The sequence below is a fragment of the Haemaphysalis longicornis genome, unplaced genomic scaffold (assembly GCF_048455015.1).
Source record: "Haemaphysalis longicornis isolate Haplotype H1 unplaced genomic scaffold, Haemaphysalis longicornis Haplotype H1 scaffold_4, whole genome shotgun sequence".
In the NCBI taxonomy this organism is placed as follows: Eukaryota; Metazoa; Arthropoda; class Arachnida; order Ixodida; family Ixodidae; genus Haemaphysalis; species Haemaphysalis longicornis.
In genome coordinates, this window is record NW_027526361.1 from 90,696,919 (window position 1) to 90,721,338 (window position 24,420).

The window sequence follows — 24,420 nt, forward strand, 5'->3', positions numbered from 1 at the left end:
GAAAACCTGTCGGGGAGTCTGGCGGCGGACGGCCGCTAAGGGCGGCACAGAGCGGTTAGCCCGCGAAGTTACGACATTGTCGTTTCACCTACGTCTCCTAGGCGGCGTTCCACGCCCGCCAACTTCAGAGCGACGCATTTTCCCCGCAGGTAACGAGTGGCCAGACCTGCCTTGTGTAGGCATCGACCTTCCATTCGCTTCGAGTGATGTTTTCACCAAGCGTGTAGCCGTACAAACATCGGCTAGTATGGAATTCTATGAATCGGCGCCAACTCTCTGCAACTTATCTACTAGGTTTGCCGCTGTTGCTTGAAACTGAACTGGACAAATCTATTTTATCATAGATAGCGCTAGTGTCTCACGGTATGCACTCTTCCGCGCTGTGGTGTTCATCTATTTATTTTTCTTGGGTTCGTGTTCTTACTTTTTTTCCAAAGTTTACTTTGCATTTTGATTCAGGGTTTAGATTAACGATTTTTCTTTTCAAATGTATTTTTATGACCGTACCCTGCCAGCAGCATTCCCTTATTTCTCGTTATTAATGTTTCGTGTTTGTGTTCTTGCTGCTGTCCCCCTAATGTCTAATATTCGCCACTCATCATTGTAGTCGCCCCCCCCCCCCCCATCTGGCGTAGCAAGCCTTGTCACTAGCAGGGCTGATGACACGTTCACATTAAAAAGCCCCCCCTCTCTCTCTCTCTCTCTTGGAAACATAAACAAGGGCATCGGCTTTACAATGGCGGTGCTTTTACATCTGTGGAGTGTTCGCGCGTTCCCACGGACGCAGCAGTTTCTGCAAAGATAGGGGTGTCCGAGATAGCAGGCTAAGGTTGTCACTTAATTTTTTCCGCTCGGTCGCATATGGAGGGCACTCAAGCAGGACATGATGCAAATCTTCAGTTTGGTATCCACAAGCACAGCAGGTTTCATGAACAAATCGAATACGGTAAAGGAATTTTCGGTATAGGCCACGTCAAGACGAAGGCGATGTAAAAACGTGTCAACCGAACGAGCGAGATGAAGCAATCATATGCCGCTTATCTTTATTTTGATTCTATTTCTTTTCACCAATTATTTCCATTTATAATATTAGAGCGAATAAATTCGCTAACTTCGAAAATTACGAATTTTTCTGTGTATACAGGGCGTTTCGCGGTTGGTGCTTCTTCGCTATGTTCGTTTCCGTCCTTCGATTTGCGTTCCGGCGTTCTTAAGATTTGTGTCTTCGTCGTGTAAGGTTTTTTTTTATTTTATTTTTCAGCTGCGAAGCAACCGAAATTGCGCAGCAACTGACCACCGCGGCTGTCAGACCTAAGATGTTGCAGAGGGTGCTAAGAATCACTGGAACCGCACACGCCACCATTGGAATCTGACCCTGGCAACGTTTAACACGACAACTTTATCTAGCGGATCCCTGGAGAGGATTCCCAGAGAAGAGAAGCGCGGCAGGGGGTGGCAGAAAGTTACGTGGGCAGATGAGATCAAGAAGTTTGCGGGAATAAATGAGTCGCAGTTAGCACAGGAGCGGGATAATTGGAGATCTATGAGAGAGGCCCTTGCCCTGCAATGGGCGTAGACAGGCTGATGTTGATGGTGCGAAAGATGGTTGCATAAGGTAGATATTTTTTATTTTATTAGGTCATTTTTCGAATTCCGCTGGTATTTATTGTTTTGTTTTTTTAATTTTGTCTTTGACTAATAATATCCATTCACTACTACGTCATTTACAATCGACTAAATGTGTTACGTCGGAATAAATACGAATTTTTATGTATACAGGGCGGTACACGGCTGCTGGCTTGCCAGGATATTTTTTCGTGTATCCGTTTGTTTTCCGGGCTTTATTTGTTTGTCCTCGTCATCTCTGGGCGAGGTATGATATAGGCATTTTTGGTTTCGGAAGTGCATATTTAATTTCTTATTTCATTTTTTTTCTTGCTTTTGATGTACTTTGACCAACAATCTCTGTATTTAACACAATTAACAATTAAATACATTAACAATTAAATACGTTAACTTCGCTAATTGTGCATTTTTGTGCAAATGCAGGGCGTGACCAGGTTGGTGGTTTGTGGTACCCGCCAAAGAATGTTTACGTATTTAAAAAAAAAGCCATATTTCTCTAAACCAGCACCCGATTACTGCGTGCGGGCACGCATTGGTCATGTGTGCGGCACGACGAACTAACGTCCATAGTAGAGGGCCAGCCATGTCCAAAGGATATTCGAGAATATTGTACATCAACAATTACCCTTCTTTTGGTCGTCTCCGTAATTTACGAGAAAGCCAAGGGCTTCTCCAAATGCCATGCACTTTGCACTTACCTTCTGGAAGCCTACATTGAGTCAAAATGTATTTGGAACATCTAATAGACCAGGCGAGACAGCTCGCCCAGACCCAGGGCTTACTGCATTAAGGAGGTAGCCTACTTGGCGGTCGACCAAACAACCTTGACTGCTCTAATAAATCTGTATTCCTCCTCTTCCTAGCGCTGTTTCTTTAGCGAACCTGCAACGAACGCGCCCCCTCGAAGACTACTATATTTTTGTTATGCAAGCAAGGAACGATAAAACACACGTGTGCGCGACTTCGGTTAAGAGTTCCGGTAAAATAATCCGTTTCCTTCCACTATGATATATTTAGTTTATCCTGTGCAGCTTAAGAAAACAGAAGCCATAAAATTGATGCAAAGAACATGCTGAGTTCGGCGAGATGTGCTTCGAAAATAAAATCAATCGCTTGGTTCCGGTGAGACTAAAAAAATAACAAAGCTTGTTTCGATTTGTTCCGCAGTTCCAATCACCGGATACCCTGAAGGCATGATGCCATGATTAAATTAACAATGATAGATAACCTTAAACAACCGCCTGCGGCTATACCAAGTATGTCTTTCCACTCCTTTGATGCCCTGTGGCAAAATAGCGCAATAAAAAAATGAGCAAGCAATTTTCAGAAACCACCAACAACAAAGCACCAAAATTTCCCTCGCGGGATCGATAATGAGTTCTTTTTCCCGTTATGACGAATCTTGAGCAACTAGGACAATGGTCTTTCTGTGTAGCATATAGATGAAGTTGGAATTTGTCAGTTTAAACTAACAAAAATATATCTAAAAATGCGCTGAAGTTCTTTCTTTCGTTATTACCGAGGGAAATCGGTATTAGCAACAAGGAGACATGGATTGTTTGTGGTCCGCGTCCGGTTCATTATCATTTCACATACTAAATCTCATTTATGCCAACGGGCATACTATCGCAATAAAAAAAATGGCAAATTTCAATGGCCCTAGGCATTCTCTACATTGATGTTGCTCTTGGGACTCCCCTCAGGGTCTAACAAAGTATTTTAATTATTTCTCTGCATCTCTAATCACTGCTATTGGGAGGAAGGGGTTCCGGACATTTTGGCGTAGGATATGTCGGGACATGAAGATCGCCACCAAACTTACGCGACATTTTTTGCGCTACTATTCATATTTTCATCAGACTATATGGTGTTAACGCATGAGGGCTGTGTAAGGACTCTCCTGTGCGTTATCGAAATGGGAACACAGACTTACCTTCAGCGAGTACAACCAAAATTTGAGAATAGATGCCAACAAACAGCACTTTCGGCTTATTTCTACTTGAAACTTTCTTCTCTTATTCCCACGGCCAGCACTAATCTTTAATTTACTTACATCAGACAATGAAGAATTCCTAAAACAGCCACTGAAGCTCTGCAATTTCGCTTCATCTTGAGGTGAATAGTAGGAGCTAGGAGCTCAAACAGAGGTGAAATCAATTAAGTATATCCCTTATGTTAAGTATAGCCCTTAAGGGCTATACTTAACATAGAAACTAGTCGAAAATTAAGGCTGATGTAGTGGCTGCAGTGAAGGACTTTGGCCTCAAATCTTGTACAACACTTCACACAATTCTGCAACGTCCTGATGTTTTAGTTTAATTCACCCCCCTTCCCCCTCCTATACCTTAAGGAGTGCAAGGCGGTGAAGAAACCGAACTACCTTATTTATTTAATGTCTGAAGGGGGGCCAGTTGGTTCATTATGAACTGAAGCAAAACAGCGCGAAAAAAACGAAGGACGAGGGAGAACACACACACGAGCGCTGACAACAACTGAGCATGTTTATTGCAAACGCAAATATATACGCTATACAAACAAATAACAAAAACAAACACAAGATATGCAGACAGCGTAAGCATTTTTTCCGCCGCGCCCGAACTAATCACACCACTCTGGGTACTGCTTCATCCTTTCAAATATAGCATCTCTTTCGCAGTTAAGGTGACTACCTTGTCAGCAAAAACTACCTTGTTAGCAAAAGGGCGCAGCTTCCCTCTGATTTTTGCAATCGTCTCGCTCTTTACTAAATTATCTGCCGACCGTGCATGTAAGAATCTGTGACCCCGTTTCTCCACGCGGCCGGCTGGATGCCGAAAAGTCACTGCCTTTGCAGCGCTAGGTTTACCTGTGCATGTAAACTCTTTTTCTGGTCGTGACACGCCTGACAAGATGGTGCCGAAAAGGCTCTAATCCCGCTGCACTAAAAAACGGGGCAACTTGCCCAGCAGATCACATCACATGACTCCCCACAATGCCGTCAGAAGCTGCTGCATGACCCTGCCCCGTCCCTCCCGACAACCAAAATAAAGACGCTGAGCTCGCTTGAAAACGCCCGCACACAGTCTGTCCGGGCTTTGCTATACAGGAGCGATCATCAGCACAAACACTGTTAAGAGCTCAGGACGGAGCGAAGAAGGATGCTACACACAACAAAATGTCTATTTAACACCTTTCATCGCCTGGTCCTAAGCGCTACCCCTTACATGTATTAACGAGCATAGTTCCCTTGCTAGGAATGGATCGTTTGCGGCTCAGCTACGGAAAGTTACAACAAAGTTGAATGGATCCCAAATCAGTATACGGTGGGTGGCCACACCGCTCTGCCCATTGACATATGCGCCGCAAGTATTCAAATACGCGGTGTAACTTTTCCCGGCAGCTTTGTAGTTCTGCGCTAGGGCTCAAAGAAATTAGTACTCGGGCTGGACTTGTGAAGCTGTTCGCCACGTTTCAACCATGCCGGGAGAGGAATACGAGGGTGGCCGAACCAGACCGGCGTTCCGTACTTGCGGCGAGAGCGTAACACTACCACCATGAGCCATCATGTTCACCCCATTATAGGGAGAAACTTCATTTCCTTGCGTCCAGTATTCCGAAGTCTCTCGGATTGCTTCGACGTGCTGGGTCGGGTCTTTCCACCATCCCTTCTCAAGCCCGGACGGTGGGGCTAGCCAGCTCTCTCAGTGAGAGGTATGGGTGGAGGAATGGAGAGGTTTTATACAGACCTCTGCGCTCTTTGGCGTTCCCAGTGGATGTGGTTAAGTGGGGTGCTCTCTACAGACTTAGCACCTGGATGAGACCGGAGCTGGTTGATATGATGCATATGAAGGTCGCATGAGAATAATTCCAAATGTGCCTATATGGTTATACCTGATTATCGTGGCTAAATTTCTTTGGAATATGTATTATGGTGTGGGCATGGTTCGGGTGTGTACGTTATTTCTCGAAGGTGTGTTTACCTTTCTTTATGTATACGGGTGTACCCCCCCAGTTGTATCGCGCTTGAGGGTGCTCGTGGGGCTCTAGATTTCTTAGGTGGGAGGACTAATAGTTCGGATTTGGCTGATGAACAGTGAAGGCCAGCGAAGGCCGCGCCTTCTTCTACAACTGTTGCTCCAGCGTAGCGTGTATGATGGCTTCAAGTTGACCATCACTACCTCCCTTGACCCAGAGCATGACATCGTCCGCGTAAAGGGTGTAATGCAACTCCGGTATCTGATCTAACATGATTGGTATATGAGCCACTGCTAGGTTAAATAGCAGCGGTGAAATCACGGAACCCTGGGGAGTACCGCACGAGAGCAGCTGTATATCGGACAGTGTGAGATTTCCCAATCGGAGGGTGCCTGTCCTTTGTGTGGGAAAGGCGCGCACGTAGTTATAGACTAGAGCTCCTGGTCCTATGCGGTCCAGACCTCTCAGAATAGCATCGTGGGTAACTCTGTCGGAGGCTTTCGTTAAGTCCAGTGCTAAGACCGCTGTGGCATCCGTTATGGGTGGGTTTTCCAGAATATCATTGTGTAGCCTCAAGTGGATACCCTTTGTGAAAAACCCTGCTCGCAAGCCGTACATATTGGGGGACAGAGATGGCGTGTTTTCGATTAAAAGATTTAACCTAGCTAAACTTAATCGCTCTAGTAATTTGCCAATAGATCACTATTAGGCCCATTCCTCGAAACAGGCACCCCTAATATCATCCCCCGAGGAGCAATGAGCCTGTGCATTAAAAGCAAAATACCCAACAGATCCAGGCACGCTGTATGTTGATGCAGTGGAGTATCGTCATATGGACGCTTTTGCATTGGCAGTAATTCACTCATCCGATTTTACCCCCCTCACGGCCCTGACCATCCGAACCCGTCACCCTCAAGTGGCGGAAGAGGCTTCGATAGCACTTGCACTCACACATAGGTCAAACCCCCGATTCATATTCTCTGATTCGAAAACGGCCGTTCTAAACTATGCCAGGGGCCAGATCTCGCCTCAAGCCCACGAAATTTTTAATCAAAAACCCACTACTGATCCTGTGGAATTGATCTGGTTCCCTCCCCACACGGGTATTGGAGCAAATGAAGTGGAACACACTGCAGCCCGAGCTCTCGTCTCCCGGGCCTGTGATGCCAGCCCTGCCTCCCATGGAGCTAGATCAGCCCGTGATACCTTACTCACGTACAGAGACATCACGGAACATTACCGCCTCTCCCTCCGCAAATACCTTCCCGCCCACCCATCCCTATCAGTGGAAGAGGAACGCCCTTGGCGTCAGCTTCAAACTGAATCCCTCCCCTGTTTAGCCTCAATTCATCACATTTACCCCTCACTGCATCCCACAACACTCTGCCAGTACTGCGGAGAACGGGCCACATTACATCACCATATGTGAGCCTGCAAATATCACCCCTTCCCTTCCATCACCTCCCTCGACCAGGTGGGAAGCAGCGCTGGGTTGCTCAAAGCTGGATCTCCAGAAGTCGCCCACGGGTCGGGACAGGCGCCGAAGTACTACGGTCTTCGGCCACCAAGTTGCACAAACCCTTGGTTAAATAAAGTTATATATCTCTCTCTCTCTCTCTCTCTCTCTCTCATGATCGTACTCAGCGCTCTCCATGTACGTGTTATTTCCTTCTTCTGGCGAAGCACGGATGGCTCGTCCCCGTGGGATGGTTTGGTATGTAAAAACGCCCCCGTGATATGGCACCGGCGGACGTTGTGAGCACACGCTGAAAATAATTCAGTGCCATTCCACTCTGCGAAGGTGGGTGACCAGTGGAGCTGTTTCTGTGTTATTATTGGTCGATCACAAACTCCCGCTCAAACATCGCCTTCGCTCCGGGACAGCGTCAGCAGGATTGTAGCCGCGCCAACGTCTTTTGTTTTCCGCTTCGCGATATTCGGGGTCCCGACCGGCATTTCGCTTATGCTTGGGGTCCGCGGCCCACCGCCATCGATGGCCTCCTTTCCCCGCGTTCGCGCCCTTTGCCGCCTATTTGTTCTCAAGTTATGAGTAGGCTTCCCTATGCACTCCCCATGTGGCAAAGCCAACGTAAGACTAAGCTAACAACGTTGTTAAAGTTCGCTTCACTTTAAACATGAATGCATTGCTAAGAAGAAATTTTTTTAGTGGGAATGTACGCCATATTAAAATATGAAACGCTTTCGTAAGAATAGGGACCCGAAGGGAGGGGGAGGGGAGTGGCTTATACGCGCGAAAAAAAAAAAGGGAGTTTGTATATGACACCTCCGCTGTAAAAACGAGGCCCATGATCTTAGTACCCAAACTTACTACAGTGGAACGAACATTTACGATTAAGCCTGAAATTTGGGCTAGTTGGGGTTCACTTAAAACCATACTACCAGCAAAAAAAGACACGGACCAAGATGGAAGCAGGCAGGACAATCGTTAGTACAACAATTACGAAGCGTGGAAGGGCGCCTAGCAACCTGGTTTCCACCACTGGATCAACTCAGGAGTCATTTCGGGGAATTATCCGCTGGCAGGCCTGTGCGCCCAGGTTTTTTGCAACGGTTTTCTGGTGTCTATAGATTTTATTTGCAGGGTTTAGTCTCACACCGATGTTTGCATACGGGCGCCGGTCCATGTAGGTAGAAAAGCAGGTGATGGTAGTCCTGATATTTCTGTATTCGTCGTTTTATTTTTATTATTTTCATTTTAGATTTACGCCCCCTATTTACTTTCATTAACCAGGGCTGACCTGCTCACAATGTATGTATGTATGTATGTATGTATGTATGTATGTATGTATGTATGTATGTATGTATGTATGTATGTATGTATGTATGTGTGTGTGTATGTATGTGTGTGTGTGTCTGTCTGTCTGTCTGTCTGTCTGTCTGTCGGTCGGTCGGTCGGTCGGTCTGTCTGTCGGTCGGTCTGTCGGTCGGTCGGTCTGTCTGTCGGTCTGTCTGTCTGTCTGTCTGTCTGTCTGTCTGTCGGTCTGTCTGTCTGTCTGTCTGTCTGTCTGTCTGTTCCTGCAGCAGAAGATCCGAAAAAGAATGGAGGCAATACTGTCAACAAAACAGAGCGTCAATTTATTTTCACTCCGTAACACTCACATGACACCGACAGTTGCTTGACTCCCTGTATCACATTCAGCAGAGCCTGCACTAAAATGACCAGCAACTGTATACAAAATAAAGCACGAGGGCAGTGAAGAGTAAAAATGTAGCATCGACGATTTCGAGCCATGAGGCATAAATTCAAGGTATTTCGTTGAACCGAAAGCACATCGGCACTTAAGAAATACCACGATATAATGACTTGTCGTATGCGCTGTTGGAAAACACCTTACCTGCTATTTAAAGTACTTGGCAATTATGTTTTCTTTTGTAAGGAAGAACCTCTAGTGTAATGTTGCGCCAGCGAACGGTATTTATCGCAGAGCGGACAACTGGCTTGTATTTTTGGGAGCATCTAGGACGGAGGGGACGGTCTTGCAAGCCGTATTTCAACCACCGTTTGTGTAATTTTTATGCTCTTTACTATGAGCTTATCAACTAGATTAGGGCAAAAAGCTTGGGGGAATTTCTTCTAAGGGCACCGATTTAAAAAAAAAACCTTTATGAATTGACAGAAGCAATGGCTAAATGAAGTAGTGTGCGCTTCTGCAAATTCGCTACAGACAGCTTTCATTTAGCGCTTCTGAGGCGTGTTTATAACACACCAGCGAGAAATTCCAGAACTCAACCAAAAAGGTATCGACATTTGAACCAATACATCAGTTCATCAAGAAAGCCCCCCGCCGAAAAAAATAACTACGGTGTCAATAGAGAACATAAACATTTTTCTTTATCTTCGTCCAGACATAGTGATCCATATATACGACAGACCTGTTGCTTGGTTTGTTTTCAAACGATTGAGATTGGAAAACAAGTGTAGGTTTCCAGATCGAACGGAAGACGGACGAACCGCCAATGCCTAGACTATATTCGATAATGCCTAGACGACTGGCGTGCTTTGACAATAACCATGTCATTGCTGCTTGCATAGTCAATCCATACTGCCAATGAGTGACACTTGTTTTGCGTTCGTTGAGTTAGCCACGTGTGAATGTGTATACAGCAGTGCTGAAGGCTGCCGTTACCCGAATAAACTACACCTCAAGTTGAAGCACAAATCGGGAAGTCTGCAGGCACAATGAAATACGCTGCCGATGTGAAGTTAGTTTCACGAAGTGGTACATTTGAAACTTTCCCAGGATCCGTTTAGTTCCACCAAAGTTATCTGTAAGGTCCACACAGACACTTGCCGCCCTAGTCCAAAGCAGCCCGTCAAGGGATCATGGAAGCGCGTCTTCAAGTTTGCAGCGAGCCTTCTTTCAGTAAATCCACGCACGTTTCAGGCTCTGTGTGCGCCGGAAAGAGTGCAGAGCCGCCTGTTTGAATGACATTTCGCTTTCAGAGGCATTTACAGGCCTCTGGCAGTAATACCCGACCCCCTCGACGCATAAGGTAATCTCCCATTCGTTGCGCCCACTTCAAGGAAAAAGAAAAAAACCTAAGTACGAACAGCATGGCTTAACGGGAAGATTCATGTAGGCGTTCTCTAAGTCGGCCTTTTCACTGAACCTATACGCCTCCTATTCCAATTAATTTCATTTTCATTTCGGCGTGTTTAAAACTAGAGTACAGTATGAACCATGAGGGATGAATTAAAGCTCGGTACTGTCGCAAAGTGAGGACTAAATCCTAACTTTGGGAGCACTTGTGTTTATCCAAGGGTGAAAAATTATCAGATTTCTGCCTTACTTCGGCGCAGTCTTTTTTTTTTTTTTCGCCTCAAATTTAAGTATTTTGAATGTAATAGACATTGCTGAGTCATATTATTTGTTGTGAAGAACGGGCCGGCCGCCTTCTGTCCTGTCGGTCATATTGTTGTCTATGGGTCGTGAATGGTATTTTACTGACGGTCTTTCTTCAAAGCCGTCGGTGAAGCTTAGTTTACGCCACTTATTGAGCCCGTTTCCGGACGTAAACACTTCAACTGGTCAAGCTTCTTTGTCTGTGTGGGAACAAATTAACTTAGTTCCTTTCTCTCTCTCCCTCAAGCTTTCTCACACTAACGCTCCTCGCCCGTTCTCTGCCCGCAGGGTGGCGCAAATACACAACCCACAAGAAAGAAGACACGGACAGGCGCTACACTTCCAACAGACTGTTGGAAGTGTAGCGCCTGTCCGTGTCTTCTTTCTTGTGTGTTGTGTATTTGCGCCACTCAGTATGTTTGTAAACCTAAACCAACGCGCCCAGCAACACGTTCTCTGCCCGCAGGTTTTTTCGAAGGACATAAAAACAAAACGGACATCAACAACAGCGGTGAAAATGACAAGAAAACGGTAACAACGATCGAGTACAGCAACAAAGAAACCACAACAAGTTTGAAGGCAAAAAGGAAATGGCTAACGTGTACAAGCTGATCGGTAAAAGAAACATGGCCGCCTTGATGAAATGACCACGTGATCGAACACAGTCTGATACCGACCGCACGCACGTGATTTCGCAAGACGACGCAGAGCGCTTCGCGTCGTTATCTATGAAGTCCAGCACTCTGGGCGCCGTCTGGCGACACGAGACGGCGACAACACTCCGAGCGCGCGCGCAACCACACTCGCGCGCATGCGCGTCCCTCTTCAGCCGAGCACAATGTCCTGTGAAGTGCCGTTGCCGCCTCGGAGCCTCCAGAAGTTCTTCCAGAAGTTGCACTCCTCGAGACGCGGTCCGACCTCGATGGTCGCGTTCCGAGCCGACAGAGACAGGTACTGGGGGCTCTCCTCCGAGAACTGTGGCCAGGACTTCACCATCGTCGGCATGTCCGGTCGCCTGGACGAAAAGCGGGTAAAATGAGAGAATTACATTCCTCCCACTTGAGATGACTAAGGTGGCGCCCAAAATTCGGAACAGTGCACGGAGTATTATAGGCCAAACATTTTAGGTCTTTGTCTGCGTCTGCTTCTAGAACACTGTCTCTCATCTTGGGTGGACGATGATGACATGCCATGACGTACACATACAGGTTGATTTCTCCTTCGAATCAGGTTTACATAGAATTATGTTCCTCTTTCTCCTGAATCCGCCGAAGAGAGGAGCATGATTATGGCGGTGATAACTATGGGATGACACCATCCCGTGCCTATCGAGCCACAGTCCGGGCTCAGCAGACATGACGGTAGAACGCCATTATGCCCTTTGAGGCGCGGGATGCCTCTTCCCGGGACGGACGTCATTTGGCACAATGAGAATAAGGGTGCAGTCAAGCATCATTCTTTCGTCACGTTGCTGGTCAAACCAGATTTGAAGGGTAACGCTATGTTTGCCTGCTAACGAATGCGCCATTCTAGTTCTTGCCAGTTCCGCCGAGAACCTGATTAAGCGGTATCATACAATAGAGACCCTCCCCGTATCACCGCGACATATCGGGTAAAAAAGGTTATTACACGAGATAACTGGGCCAGAAAATAACTCATTATAAACATAGTAGATAATGACACAAAAGTAGACAATGACACAATGACACAATATTACCGTAATTCAGGATTGTCCTTTCTTCTAGACTTTTTAGATTTTTTAAAATTTTTCAGATTAAAACGCTTCTCTTTTTTTATTACCACATCAGGTTTAACGCTTAACTATTTTCCCTCCGTTCGACCCACTCCCTTTGGCAGTCTAAACTAATCCAGAGCCCTCCACACTACGCGCCTCATACCCCAGGTGTAACTTTGCCGCTTGAAACCACCAAATTAGAATTAACTCTTCAGTCCTTTTTTATAATGCCAACAAATTTTTAAGTCAACCCTGCGTTACACGGCAACGCCCAGCCCGACTTTCCCCCTTCGCCGATGATTCTTGATTCGCCCCTGTTTAGCTTGATGGGAGGCGCAGAGATAAGGTCTGGGTAGCGGAATGCGTGGTACCTTGTATCTTTTTCCGCGTACAGGCCACGTGATGCAACATTCATGTTCCTAAAGATCTTACATCCCACAGCCGCGCCGGGCGCTTCACCTCGTACTACGGAGGCCGCCATATCGTGAGCCCAGGTTATTTTTTTTTTCCGAGAAAACGATAACAAGGCGTCCCGGTTGCTCTTCGCTGCACCTGGGTAGCATGCGGAACAGGAGCCTTGGGCTACCTTATTGACGTCAGTCCATCAAAGCGGCCTTGTTGCGCCGAGGCCGGCCCATGGGGGATTAATATAAAACGGTGGATGCCCCGATATCCGGATGCCGATTGGAAAAAGTTCGCCCATAACGGCAGCCTGTTGGCCCGATTGCTTTTGCTGTATTTTTGTTTAACGAGCGGCGCTCGTTTGGGGTCCATTGAATTAACCCCATTCCAGCTCTTTGAGCCTCTTTTTTCAGAAAAACGGGTCAGGGTGTATTGTTAAAGAAAAAAAAATCGAATGAAGCGTCTCGAGTTGGAAATGAGAATTGGGGTACATGTCTGAGATCGGCATCGCAACGCGCCGCGGCCTTTCCTTCTTTATATTTCCCTTTCGGCGTGGAAAGGAGGCTACATATTTAACAGAAAGCAAATAAAACAAAGCTGCGAAACCGTTCCGTTTCGGAAACCACTGATACGAACCGGTTTTACTTTCTTGCTTTTAAAAAAAAATTCAGTTCCCTTCAACTCCGTGAAGAAGGATGACCCGCGAAGCCGTGGGGTGCAGTGTTAAAGTCGTGTTAGCGGCTAACTGTCATACAATTTGTTTCCGGATAGTTGCGATAAAAGAACAGTTACAGCCCTTTTCTGTAATCATACTCCCTCCGTAAATTGTCATGGTTCCCTGAGCAACACACCTTGTGAAAAAGCCAGCTTACAAAGACCAAGCCTACGCCTGATCCCCTTAGATCGGTTTCGTCTCTAAACACAAATGCCTTTCTTTTACAGGCACACCATAAGCCGTCATATCAAAATATGGAGGCTCTAGGACCTGTTCTTATTTTTTTATTGTATTCTATAGTGGAACCTTATTTTGAGCAGCGGAGAAGCCTGCTCCACACAGAGCGTGACAATATAACAGCAGAGACTGCCGTCGGGGCCAGCCCTAAGTACCGTTTCTCTGTTAGAAATGTCGTCAGAACCATTCACGGTGTGCATAATGGGCAGTCATTTCAGCCTGTCGGTATTGTTCGGTGTTCTAAAGATGTATCCGCAAGCAACGCCATTATCGCATGCTACCACCCTGCTAAGTGTCGAAATATAACAGAGCATGGTTTGCTGCCACGTTGAGAGGGTACGCGATTGCGAACGTCGAGAGCAGCTTTGCCTATCACAAAATACAGCTGCCCAGCCTCTTCTTCACCATTATGGCTTAACTTATAATACCGTAGCAGCGCCGACAAGAGCACGCGCAATCGCAGAATCGGAGTAAACAAGAAGCCACTTTTGCCGGTCGACCCAAATCGTAATCCATATCTCTGGTTGCATCGAAGGCCACTGCGAGACGAGATCACGCCGTAACAGCAGCGTACAGGCAACAGCAGCGCCCAAAGGCGTAATTATTCACCTACACTGCAGTAGTGTGTAGGTCTCAGCGAAAGTCTGAAGGCTAACGGCTCCTTCATATTGACACCTGCGTGCAAATCACCCATCGGTCAGAGCCACCAGAGACGGTACAGCCAGTGCGACGGTGCGAGTCTTATCGTCGTTATTATCGCGGCCATCGACGTAGCGTGGAGATAGCGACGGAAGATAAGAGGAGGAGTGCCAATTTCGCGATGTCGGTCGCCAGAAGGTGCAAACCCGAAACGTGTCGGCTCAGTTATGGCCAGCGGACGCAAATACGAAGAGGCGTGGCAAGCCGCAGGCGTTACGAGCCTCCATAAGGGGGAGGCGGCAGACCGGAAGCTTGGCGAGCGACTTTATTCGCTCAACCACCAGCGCGAAGCCAAGACAAGTGTAAACCGACACAATGGTGTATCAGCCGGCCGGGCTCTTCAGTGGCCAAAGGTGGGACGAGAATAAGCTGTCGAGAGCGTGGAGAAGCGATAGAAGGCAGAAAAAAAAAATCCTCTAAACTGCCCTATCGCTGTCTTTGCCACCTGGCTTCTACTGTAAACATTTTATATATTTATTTTTTAGAGGACACTATTTCTTCCATTGAACCTGCACTTCCTAGGGATGTGCTGTTCCCCAAAAGAGGCACGAACGAATACGGCTGGGGAGGAATAACAACTATATGGAGTATGTGTGTACGTGGCTGCCAGTGTGAATTCCTTCGAGCATCAAGTTTTGTAGGTTAAAATGAGTCAAAAAATATTGCGTAGCCTTTCTAAGGAAGTGGCTAGCCTGCTACTTGGTATTTTTTTTGGCGGTAGCTCAGTGGCAAGGCGTTGTGCTGCTGAGCACAAGGACGCGGGTTCGACTCTCAGCCGTAGCGGTCGCTTTTCTGATGGAGGCGAAAAGCAAAAACGCCCGTGTGTACGAGATTTCGACGCACGTTAAAGATCCTCAGGTGGTCAAAATCAATCCGGAGCCCTCCACTACGGCGCGCCTCATCGCCTTCGTTGCGTCGGCGCGTTAAACCCTACAATCAATCGTTTTTTTTTTTTTTTTCATTTTGGTTAACCCATGCTACCCGCGTGCTCGCCTTACCCGTGGTGCTGTCTGGCACCGGGCTAACGCCATTCTTAATTGCCTTTTGTTAGCGCTTTCAATCTAATTCATGCATTCCCAACGGCACCAAACCTCCCCCTTTTGAACTTCAATAAACGGGAATTCTGTTTTATGATTGGTTTTGAACGAACACGTCAATATTAGGCAAGAAGAAAAGTAGATACTGTCAAGATGAGAAGAAAATCTCGACGATTCCGCCTAAAGTGCTGGCAAAGTCCAGACAAAGACTGTTTCCTTTAAAGGGCATAACTTTAAAGGTTTTCATGGCTCCCTTCATACCTCTCCCAAAGCTTTCTTGTTTCTGTATTGTAAAGTCGTGTAGACATGCCAGCGCTTTTAAGATTTGCGGTTCCTACAGCCTTTGAGCGCCTTCCTACACGCAGAATGGTGAATATTGCAAGGGTGCTAATGTTGGCTATAGAAGAATGAAATATTTACCACGAGCGTATAACAAGATAACTCCTCGTTGGGTCCTCAAGGTGACGCTTTTAAATTTTTAAACGTAAAAAAACATTTATTGGGACTAATCTGTGGTGCCAGAAACTATAACTTATGTCCTGTTGAACTTCTTCCATACAGCTATCATCGTGTACTTTCATCCCCGTATCCAAGCCTTTTTAACACACGGAGCCGCCGAGGTGGATCAGTGGCATAGGCGCTGTGCTGCCGAGCCCAACGACTCGGATGCGATACCCGCCGCAGTGGCCGCTTTTCAGATCGAGGAGAGGAAGCGAGGACACACGCGTGCCGAGACTTCGGCGCACGTTAAAGATCCCCAGGTGGCCAAAATTAATCCGGTTCCCTCCACTACGGCGCGCCCCACAGCCGAGGCGTAGCTTCGGCCCGTTAAACAAGCGAGATTTGAAATGTTGAATTTGGACACTGCCGCCGAAACAGAGCAAACATGTAGCAGACAATTCTGCTGCGTCAACCATGGGGTATGGTGCGCAGGCAGCATGCATTCCCACCTATAAAGTGTTCTCCAATACCCCAGAGCGGACATGTGCTATTATTTAAATATCTAACCCATCGGTAAGCCTTACAGTACGCATACAGATCGTCAGAGTCGGAAAGCATCGCAGGCCTGCGAACTGGCACTGAGCTCCTGCGATCCCTGCAGCCTTCTCACCACGTCTCAGCTATCAAAACATCACCCAATTTTATCGGACTACCAGAATAAAATTTCCTTACCCTCAGCAAAAATCATGGAATCACGCTCCGACAGTTAAATCAGGCACGTACGTACACTGCAGCCCGAATGCATTCATTTTCCCCCAAGGAAGTACATTGCTCTATGCGAATTTTATTCCGTAGCCTCAAACATATTATTCTGTAATGACCACGCAGCCCCGCCTAACGAAAATGTTGAACCCATCCTTTCCTCCTGTCCCGCTGCCCATGGTGCCCTCACTACCCCAACCCTCCTCCGCCTCCCAACTGGCGAGTGTGGTTGGCGGCAGCGGCCCTCGTTCATCAGCTGGCCATGGTTTTTTCTTACCAAAGAATACCAATAGGTTTTCTCTCTCTCTCTCTCTCTCTCTCTCTCTCTCTCTCTCTCTCTCTCTCTGACCATTTCCCCCCTGAGCTGTGGGAGGCACTGTCGATTTGCAGTCGATTGGAAGACCAGACACTCCTGGTGACAAGAGCAAAAACGGCTAGGGCAACACACGCATTCCCAGACTATAATTAATCTCCCTTTATTGAGCTAATTGAAATGTTTCCTCTGTCGCCCTTTCTCAAAGTGGCACAACTCCTGAATGGTTGTGAACAAGTACGGTTATTTGACCTAACGAATCGCGACACGGAACACCGAATTGCAAAAGCCCAATCTTAACTCCAATGGGGCAAAAAAAAAAAAAAACTTTCTTCTGTCCTAGTAAACTCATTCGCCTTCGAATATGTCCGTGCATGCTTCTCTGTGGGGCCAAAACTTTTTTAACGCAATTTTTCCCCTCTTTTAGGAAGTTACCCGAAAGCCTCCTGCGGTTCTTTCTTCGTGATTTATTTTTTTTTTCTTAATACAATTTCAAGTTTCTCAGGAATTGGATATAACCACTTCAACCCCTCGGACATGCTCTATCAATCTTGGTACATTTTTTGTAAATGTTTTGGTTGTGAAAATATATTTAAGTCTATAAAGTTTCATTAATTCGAGCGCATTATTCGTGCTAAACGTGCCCCATTTCTTGATTGATTATGAGGTTTAACGTGCCGACGCTACACAGGCGATGAGGCGCGCCGTAGTGGAGGGCTCTGGATTAATTGTGACCACCTCGGGATCTTTAACGTGCGCCGAAATTACGGACGCACGTGCGTTTCTCGCTTTTCGCCTCCATCAGATAAGCGGCCGCCGCAGCCGGGAATCGAACCCGCGTCCTTGGGCTCAGCAGCACAACCCGCTAAGCCTCCCCGGCATGCCCAGATTTCTTAATTCTACAGCTGTCACTCTATAACTTCAATGTATTCCGTCTTGTCATCTTTACAGATGCGAAAACAAACAGCCATTTACCGTTTTTTTTTAGAAGTACTCGACCCGCAAATACTTGGGCAAGGTCACTGTTGGTCCTCGGCTTAAGTACTGAAAGCCTTGAGACACACCGCGCGAAGTAAGGTAATCGAAAACGACTCTGAAAAGGGCAGAACGAATAACTTGGCACAGATCGGTTGGAGTTCAAAAACATTGCCTCCACGGAAGATGGTTTTTTTATTACGCTTACTTAGCGTCCCGGAGGTCGTCGCAGACGGCCAGATCTCCCTGAATTTTGATTCCTCGAACGATACAGCTTCGGCAGCAGAAGACAATAAAGCGTTTCTGAGGAAAATAAATTTTGACCTGGTGCGATGAAAGCCAGCCAGTTCGTAATAGTCGCCGCTTTTGGATCCAGACAACTGTTAAGTATCGTCAAAAGCTTTGGGTTGCGATGTCGTTTGTTTGTTTGTGTATTTATTTATTTATTTATTTATTTATTTATTTATTTATTTATTTATTTATTTATTTATTTATTTATTTAATTTTTTATTTATTTATTTATTTATTTATTTATTTATTTATTTATTTATTTATTTATTTGTTTATTTATTTATTTATTTATTTATTTATTTATTTATTTATTTATTTATTTATTTATTTATTTACGACCGTGGGAAAACCGTGTTTGACACGAGCGAGCGGTGCAGCGGTAAATAAAAGCAGTTACCCAGGGTTATGAGGGTGCAGAAGACACATTCTTACAAAACTTCTATACTACGAGCTACAAAGTGAATACAAAAAGACAAGAAAAAAACGCTAGGTAAGAAATAAAAATACCCCGTCGGCTTTAACAACCGATTATAAGCGAAGTGAAAAATCAGTCATGCAGTTTCGGAGCAGTGCCAGTGTCGAAAAAGCCGCAGGACGACCTTTAAGCTACGAGACGTGTTTTGAATAAAGCGCGGGTGCAAGAATTTGGGCTAACAATAAAATTACGTACTCAAAAATTATTTTTTCACGCGCTAGGAAAGACTTGAAGGAACCCCCATACCACGATATCTGCTCGCAGTCTATTCCAGTAACGCAAGGACTTCGATTAAAAAAAAAATAGTCCTGTAAGACAAGTCTTCCAGCTTTTCTGAGCGTTGTGGACGCGTAGAGCACCTAACTACTTGTTTCGGCGGTGCAACAAGCCATCTTTGCTCCGGCTACCAGTCACCAGAGAACTACCTTCCCCGGTCCCCACACCTCCGCCGGATTAGCCATCTGGTGCAATAAAAGTGTCTCTCCCCTCCCTCCTTCTCACGTTCCCCCTCTCCATAAGCGAAAGCGCAGCTCCCTGTATTTCTTACCTAGTGCTTTTTTTTTTCTTTCAGGAATGAAGATAATGGGCACTTTTTCTTCATCGTCTTTGCGCCGAGTGCATCCGGTTACGCAAGCCGAACTCCGCGAGGCCGTCTCAATAAATGGATCGCTTTTCTTCCCATCGCAGCTGAGCCTGTCCATGGCTGGTGACGTGGTTGAGATATAGGCCGCCGGGCGATTAATGTTCTCATGCTTGAAGGAACAATGAAACTGCGCCTTCTTCATGGCTAAGTGACCCTTGACCCTGTCGCACGTTTCACTTCCGGGTATGGCCTTCGCAGTGCACACACAGTGGCAGCGGATCTCCGAGCACGTCTATCGAGATGGCTACCTGTTTGTGTGTTTTTGTTGTTGTTGCTGTGGTTGTTTTAATATAAAATTGCCCAACTATTGGTGCACCCGCTGCGATTGTAAGGCGTTCGGTATGACCTCTGCGCTAGCCGCTCCAACTCAGTAACTGTTTAAGGGTTTTTTTTTTTTTTTTGTCGTCATGAACGATATCTGCACAGTTCGTTGTGTATATATAAGTAACCCTTCTTGAAACTTTCATTTGCTACGTCAGCGAGTTTGATCTCTGAGGAGAAAGAGGTCGGCATATACTGACATGACAGTTTTTTTGTTTTCTGTTCCGCAGTTATTTCTGCGTAGAAGAATGGAGAGCAAAAATAAACACCAGACAACCTAACAGAAATTGTATGTTAATGAAACGTTTATGTTGTACATGTATGCAAAGAAAAGACTGTCCAAGCCCGGGTAGTGTTTCGGAATTACCGCCTTAAATGCTGGCCTAAAGTGATATGTGTTCGTGACGAGGAAACAAAACTAAAAAGAAGGCGTAGGAAAAGTGCCGCTTCTTCTTCTTCTTTTTTTTTTTTTTCGCGTCCGTGCCGCCTCATACCCCCAGTAACAAAGACAAAAACATTCTCGTATTTTTTTTTTTTCCGCTTCCCTTCTGCTTGTCTCGCCTAATAAGCGCCAGTGTGAATGAAAGGTGAAAGTGCGCTCTGCAAAGTCATCATACGAGTATTTGACCAAGCACCGAAGCGACGGGTACTACAAGGTTGAATGGATGGGTTATTCGTTTTCTGACGCCACATAGTAGGTGCTCAGCAAATGGCCTGCAGAAACAAAAATCAAAACGCCCGGTCCTGATCTTGGTGTCTCGCCTTTCTGACAGTAATGTCGAGCGTACAGATGGTGTACATGATCTTAGCATCCCAGGGGAAGCCCGGGTCGCGTCGAATTCTTAGTTTTCGATTTGTGTGTGTGTGTGTGTGAGAAGGTGTCAAGCCATAATAAATATAAAATCAATGTTATTTTCATTCAACTCTGTGGTCAAGGTTTTACAGAATTGTAATTGCTCCGCGACACATTGTATTAAAAGGCGATCAATCAGTCTGTCTAGAAGAGAAATTTTGTTAAGCCCGTATTACGCCTCATGCGAGTGTCTATCAAATGAATTTACTGGCATCGACGCCGAGGAGAAATTGGAGCCTTGATTTTGCTTCCATATTTTCGCATTAGCAACGGGAACAAATTCTATGTTTATTGTTTGGGCTTTTTTATTTCCCTGCCCGGAGCAGCTTTTAGCATTTCCTGGGCAGCCTAAAAAAACCTCTCGCCATAGAGATTTTACGGGCAAATATAATGCGGAGCAGCTTTGGGGCAGTTCTGAGCACTCTAAAATGACAAATAGAAGAGGCCTGTTGTCTACCTATTCTTGTGAAATCTAGGCGTGATCTTGCGAGTGCGTACGTTCAACGCATGCTTCAGGGCTTGTTTAAAAGACTAGTTAATGCCGTGGACAGCGCCCACCATAAACCCCGGATTTCTCGACCCACGTTCGGTTTCCATCCGCGCCTGTTAAATCACGCCTGCCAGCGCGGTTCTAGTGGGCCGCATATCAACAATTCCGTTTGGATACAGCGACGCGCGAACGAGAGCACCCGCATAAGACGGAAGGACCAGTCCGTGCGTTTCGCGTATACAGCACCCAGAACTAGGCTATCTCCCGCATAAAAGACGACGTCCTTGCCGTGTGTAACGAATCAGTCGTCGAGAGAGGCTGGAACGCGGAACGAAGGACGCGGGTCGCTCTCGTGTCTCCCGTTCCTGTTTTCTCTCGCCTCGCCGCCACGTCGTCTCGGCAGTGGGAGCTTCCGCCGGCGCCACGTTAAGCGCGGTCAAGCTTACCGGGTTCAGGGCCGCGGGGATAAATTAGACCGCCAGCACTTAAAAGGTTCGCTGTTTCAAATGCTGACCTATTTACTGTCTTGCCAACTGTGGTTAGATCCCATAAAGGACGACAAACCTCCCGCCTGGACCGATACACCCCTTGATACGATGTTGCGAATGCAAAACGAGTTCATTTTGCGTCGGGCGATATACCACGTGATGCTTCTCTTGCGAGAGGTACGAAGCAGCACAGGCTGTACCTCCGAGATTCCTTCAACATCGCCCTTCAGCTTCTGGAGGCCTAAAATTCACTTCTCTGGAAATAAGTGCTTGACGAAGAAAGAAGCGTGCACGTGGGATACGGCTGTAGCGCCCAGTTCACAGACATGCCCAGCGGGAGCGGGATATACTGTACCCCTGGGGCGTATTTACAAACTAGGTCACAATCGCGTCGCCTTGAATCAACTGCTTTTTTCTCGTTTTCTAGGTTGTTTTCGAGATGCTTCCTGAGATGCACAAAATGTGGTAGGGGATAGGGAGAAAAAAAAACGGAGCGATAGGCATCGCGAGCCTCCGGCACACTCACCCAGTTCGCGCGAACCGGCCGACCATCTTCATGATCTTCTCGGCGAACAGCTTCTCCTCCTTGTCCTTACTCATGTCGCTCATGGAGCCGAGCATGTAGAGCATCTCCTCACCGTACGAGGGGCCGAAGAGTTGCGATCCGAACGACGACTCTTGCGTCAGCATGAAGTAGTAGACTTTGGCGCCGAGGCGCGCCAAGTCTTCGCCGAATCGGTTTCCGGGGCAAAGCATGATGCCGTCCCCGATGGCGCGTCCGCCGGCCTTGAGCATCTCGCTCGGGTTTTCTTCCGTCCTGTTCAAATAGTAGCTGGCGATGGGCGCCGCGTTACGCTTGTACATCATGCCGAAGAAGAGGCCCACTACGTAGCGCACGTCGCCCATGGTGATCTCTTCGGGCTGCACGCCGTCGAAGTAGCCGCCGTAGTAGACGAGCGCCGAGGACTCCTCCTGGGTCAGACCCATGAGGACGTCCGTGCCCTTGAAGCTGCCGGCCTCCTGCATCATCTCCTCGGGGCTCTTGGGCAGGAACTCGTCGCCGAACACGGGCATCAGCGAGAACTGGCCGCGGCTGAACTCGTACTGGGCGCCGTCGGCAATCTGCCTGGCGTCCTTGCTCTTCAGGCACTGCACCACGGCCGCCGGGTTCCGCCTCCAGTCCTGCTCGGAGTCCAGGCACCCCAGCTTCCGCGCCACGGTCAGCGCCCGGTTGTAGGCCGCGCCCGGCTTGTTGAGCGGGCTGGTCGTGTACGGACTACCGCCCAGCAGCACGGCGCGCTTGAACAGGCTGCGACTCTTGGGTGCCAGCATGTGGTAGCCGACGCTCTGGGCGCCCGCGTCGTGGCCCATCAGGGTCACGCGGCCCGGGTCGCCGCCGAAGTACTCCGCGTTGTCCCGGACCCAGGTCAGCGCCATTCGCTGGTCGAAGAGGCCCAGGTTCGCGGGAAGGTCCTTGCTGCGACCGTACATGAAGCCGAGGCCACTGAGCCGGTAGTTGAACGACATGGCGACCACGTCGCCCACCGACGCGAGGTGCGACATGTCCAGCGAGGCCCGCTCTGAGCCGCCGTGCGTGAAGGCTCCGCCGTGAATGAACACTACGACGGGTCGCCGCGAGCACTTGACGTCGTCGCGACACGTCTCCGGAGCCCACACGTTGATGAAAAGGCAGTCCTCAGTGATGCTCAGGTCGTAGTTGTTCCACCGTTCGTCGGCATAGAAGTACGTCTGCGGGCACGACGGTGGCTTGGTCGTGGCGTTGTAGATGCCCGAGCCCCAGTCGTAGTGCGGGACAGGCTTCTTGAAACGCAGGTCTCCCACGGGAGCCATGGCATAGGGGATGCCATAGAACTCGTTCACAGTGCGGTCGTTCACTGTCTGCCGCGTGCCGCGCACACAGCCTGTCCTAAAGCACACCACTGGCGCGTCGGAGAAGATGTCGTTCTCGGAGGCCACGCTACGGGCGCGCACTCCCGCGCAGAATGCGAAGGCGACGAAGAGCACGGACGTGAGCATCTCGACAAGGCTGTAAGTGACAACAAACAAATTCGGTTAAGGATGGTGCGTGTAAATCGAGACGACAACATATGGAACTGCGGTTTCTGAATTTTCAATGATCACACAGTTCCACTTATAAAGATTAAAGAGGTGTTGCAACAACCTACAAATATTAAGCTTCCTGTGAAGTGATGTGTGGCTGGAAACCAGGAAACGAGCTAAATTGGGCTTTTGTGCATACGTTGTGGCCAACATCCTGATATCATCATCGCGACATCGTGTCACCCCGGAGAACCGTTTTTGAGAAGCATTGCGCTTTGATGTGAGAACTTCAGAAACAAGCTACAGCAAGCCATAATGTCAACTCGGTACAACTGGCGTAAGAGTAAAACGCTTAAATTACGAATCATACTACGCAGTAACCCACCGAAAATTTCGAAAAGTCGGCACATGAGGTGCCTAATTAGCCCCAGTAGGTTGATTAAAATATCCTTCTACTACCCAAACTCTTTTTTTTTTTTTTGTCATGAGAGCCAGTAGAGGAAAAAGACGTCTGTCCGGTTATAGGACGACTCGCCCATGCTCGCTCTCAATGCTTTTTCAAATCCACAGCGCGAGAAAAAATGGTAGTAGGTCACATACGGCATGAGTAGTTAATCCCGGTTGTGCACAACTTCGACAGTTAGGGGGTATAAAGGGCTATATAGTTTGACTGGGCTTTATTATAAAGGCAGGCAATAACCTCATGAATACATAGCAAAATAAATACCCAATAGCACTGTACTGTAACAATTCGCCGTGCCCCATCATAGTCTACAAAGATGAGCGAGCGCACGTGCCCTTATTTTTAAATAGTGGTTACATCACTTTGGCTCCGAGTACTTTTGGCAGTTGGCACGCGCGCATTCGTTAAGAATGAAAGCAGGAACGTCTTCTCCTTAAGTGCATCGCTCACATCTGCTTTCTAGCCTAAAGCCATCGTTCACGCATTGCAGCCAGCGTACCCGGTCGAAATCACGCAAGTAACGCTACCGTTTGTACAGTCAATAAATAAGAGCCATTAGCTTCCCGGTGTAGTG

At 47.4% G+C, this 24,420-nt stretch overlaps 1 protein-coding gene across 6 annotated transcripts in view; it reads right to left on the reverse strand.

The window, feature by feature from the left end:
* Positions 1 to 8,653: 8,653 nt before the first annotated feature.
* Positions 8,654 to 24,420, reverse strand: part of LOC144179056 (acetylcholinesterase-like) — a 74,123-nt gene continuing 58,356 nt past the window's right edge. For all 6 annotated transcript variants that reach the window (XM_077707241.1, XM_077707240.1, XM_077707239.1 and 3 more), the window contains 2 exons: positions 21,849 to 23,369; positions 8,654 to 11,460 (listed from right to left, as the gene is read on the reverse strand). In XM_077707241.1, coding sequence (XP_077563367.1) covers positions 11,271 to 11,460; positions 21,849 to 23,359 — 1,701 coding nt within the window. In that variant the 5' untranslated portion in view covers positions 23,360 to 23,369 and the 3' untranslated portion in view covers positions 8,654 to 11,270. The remainder of the gene's footprint in view (positions 11,461 to 21,848; positions 23,370 to 24,420) is intronic.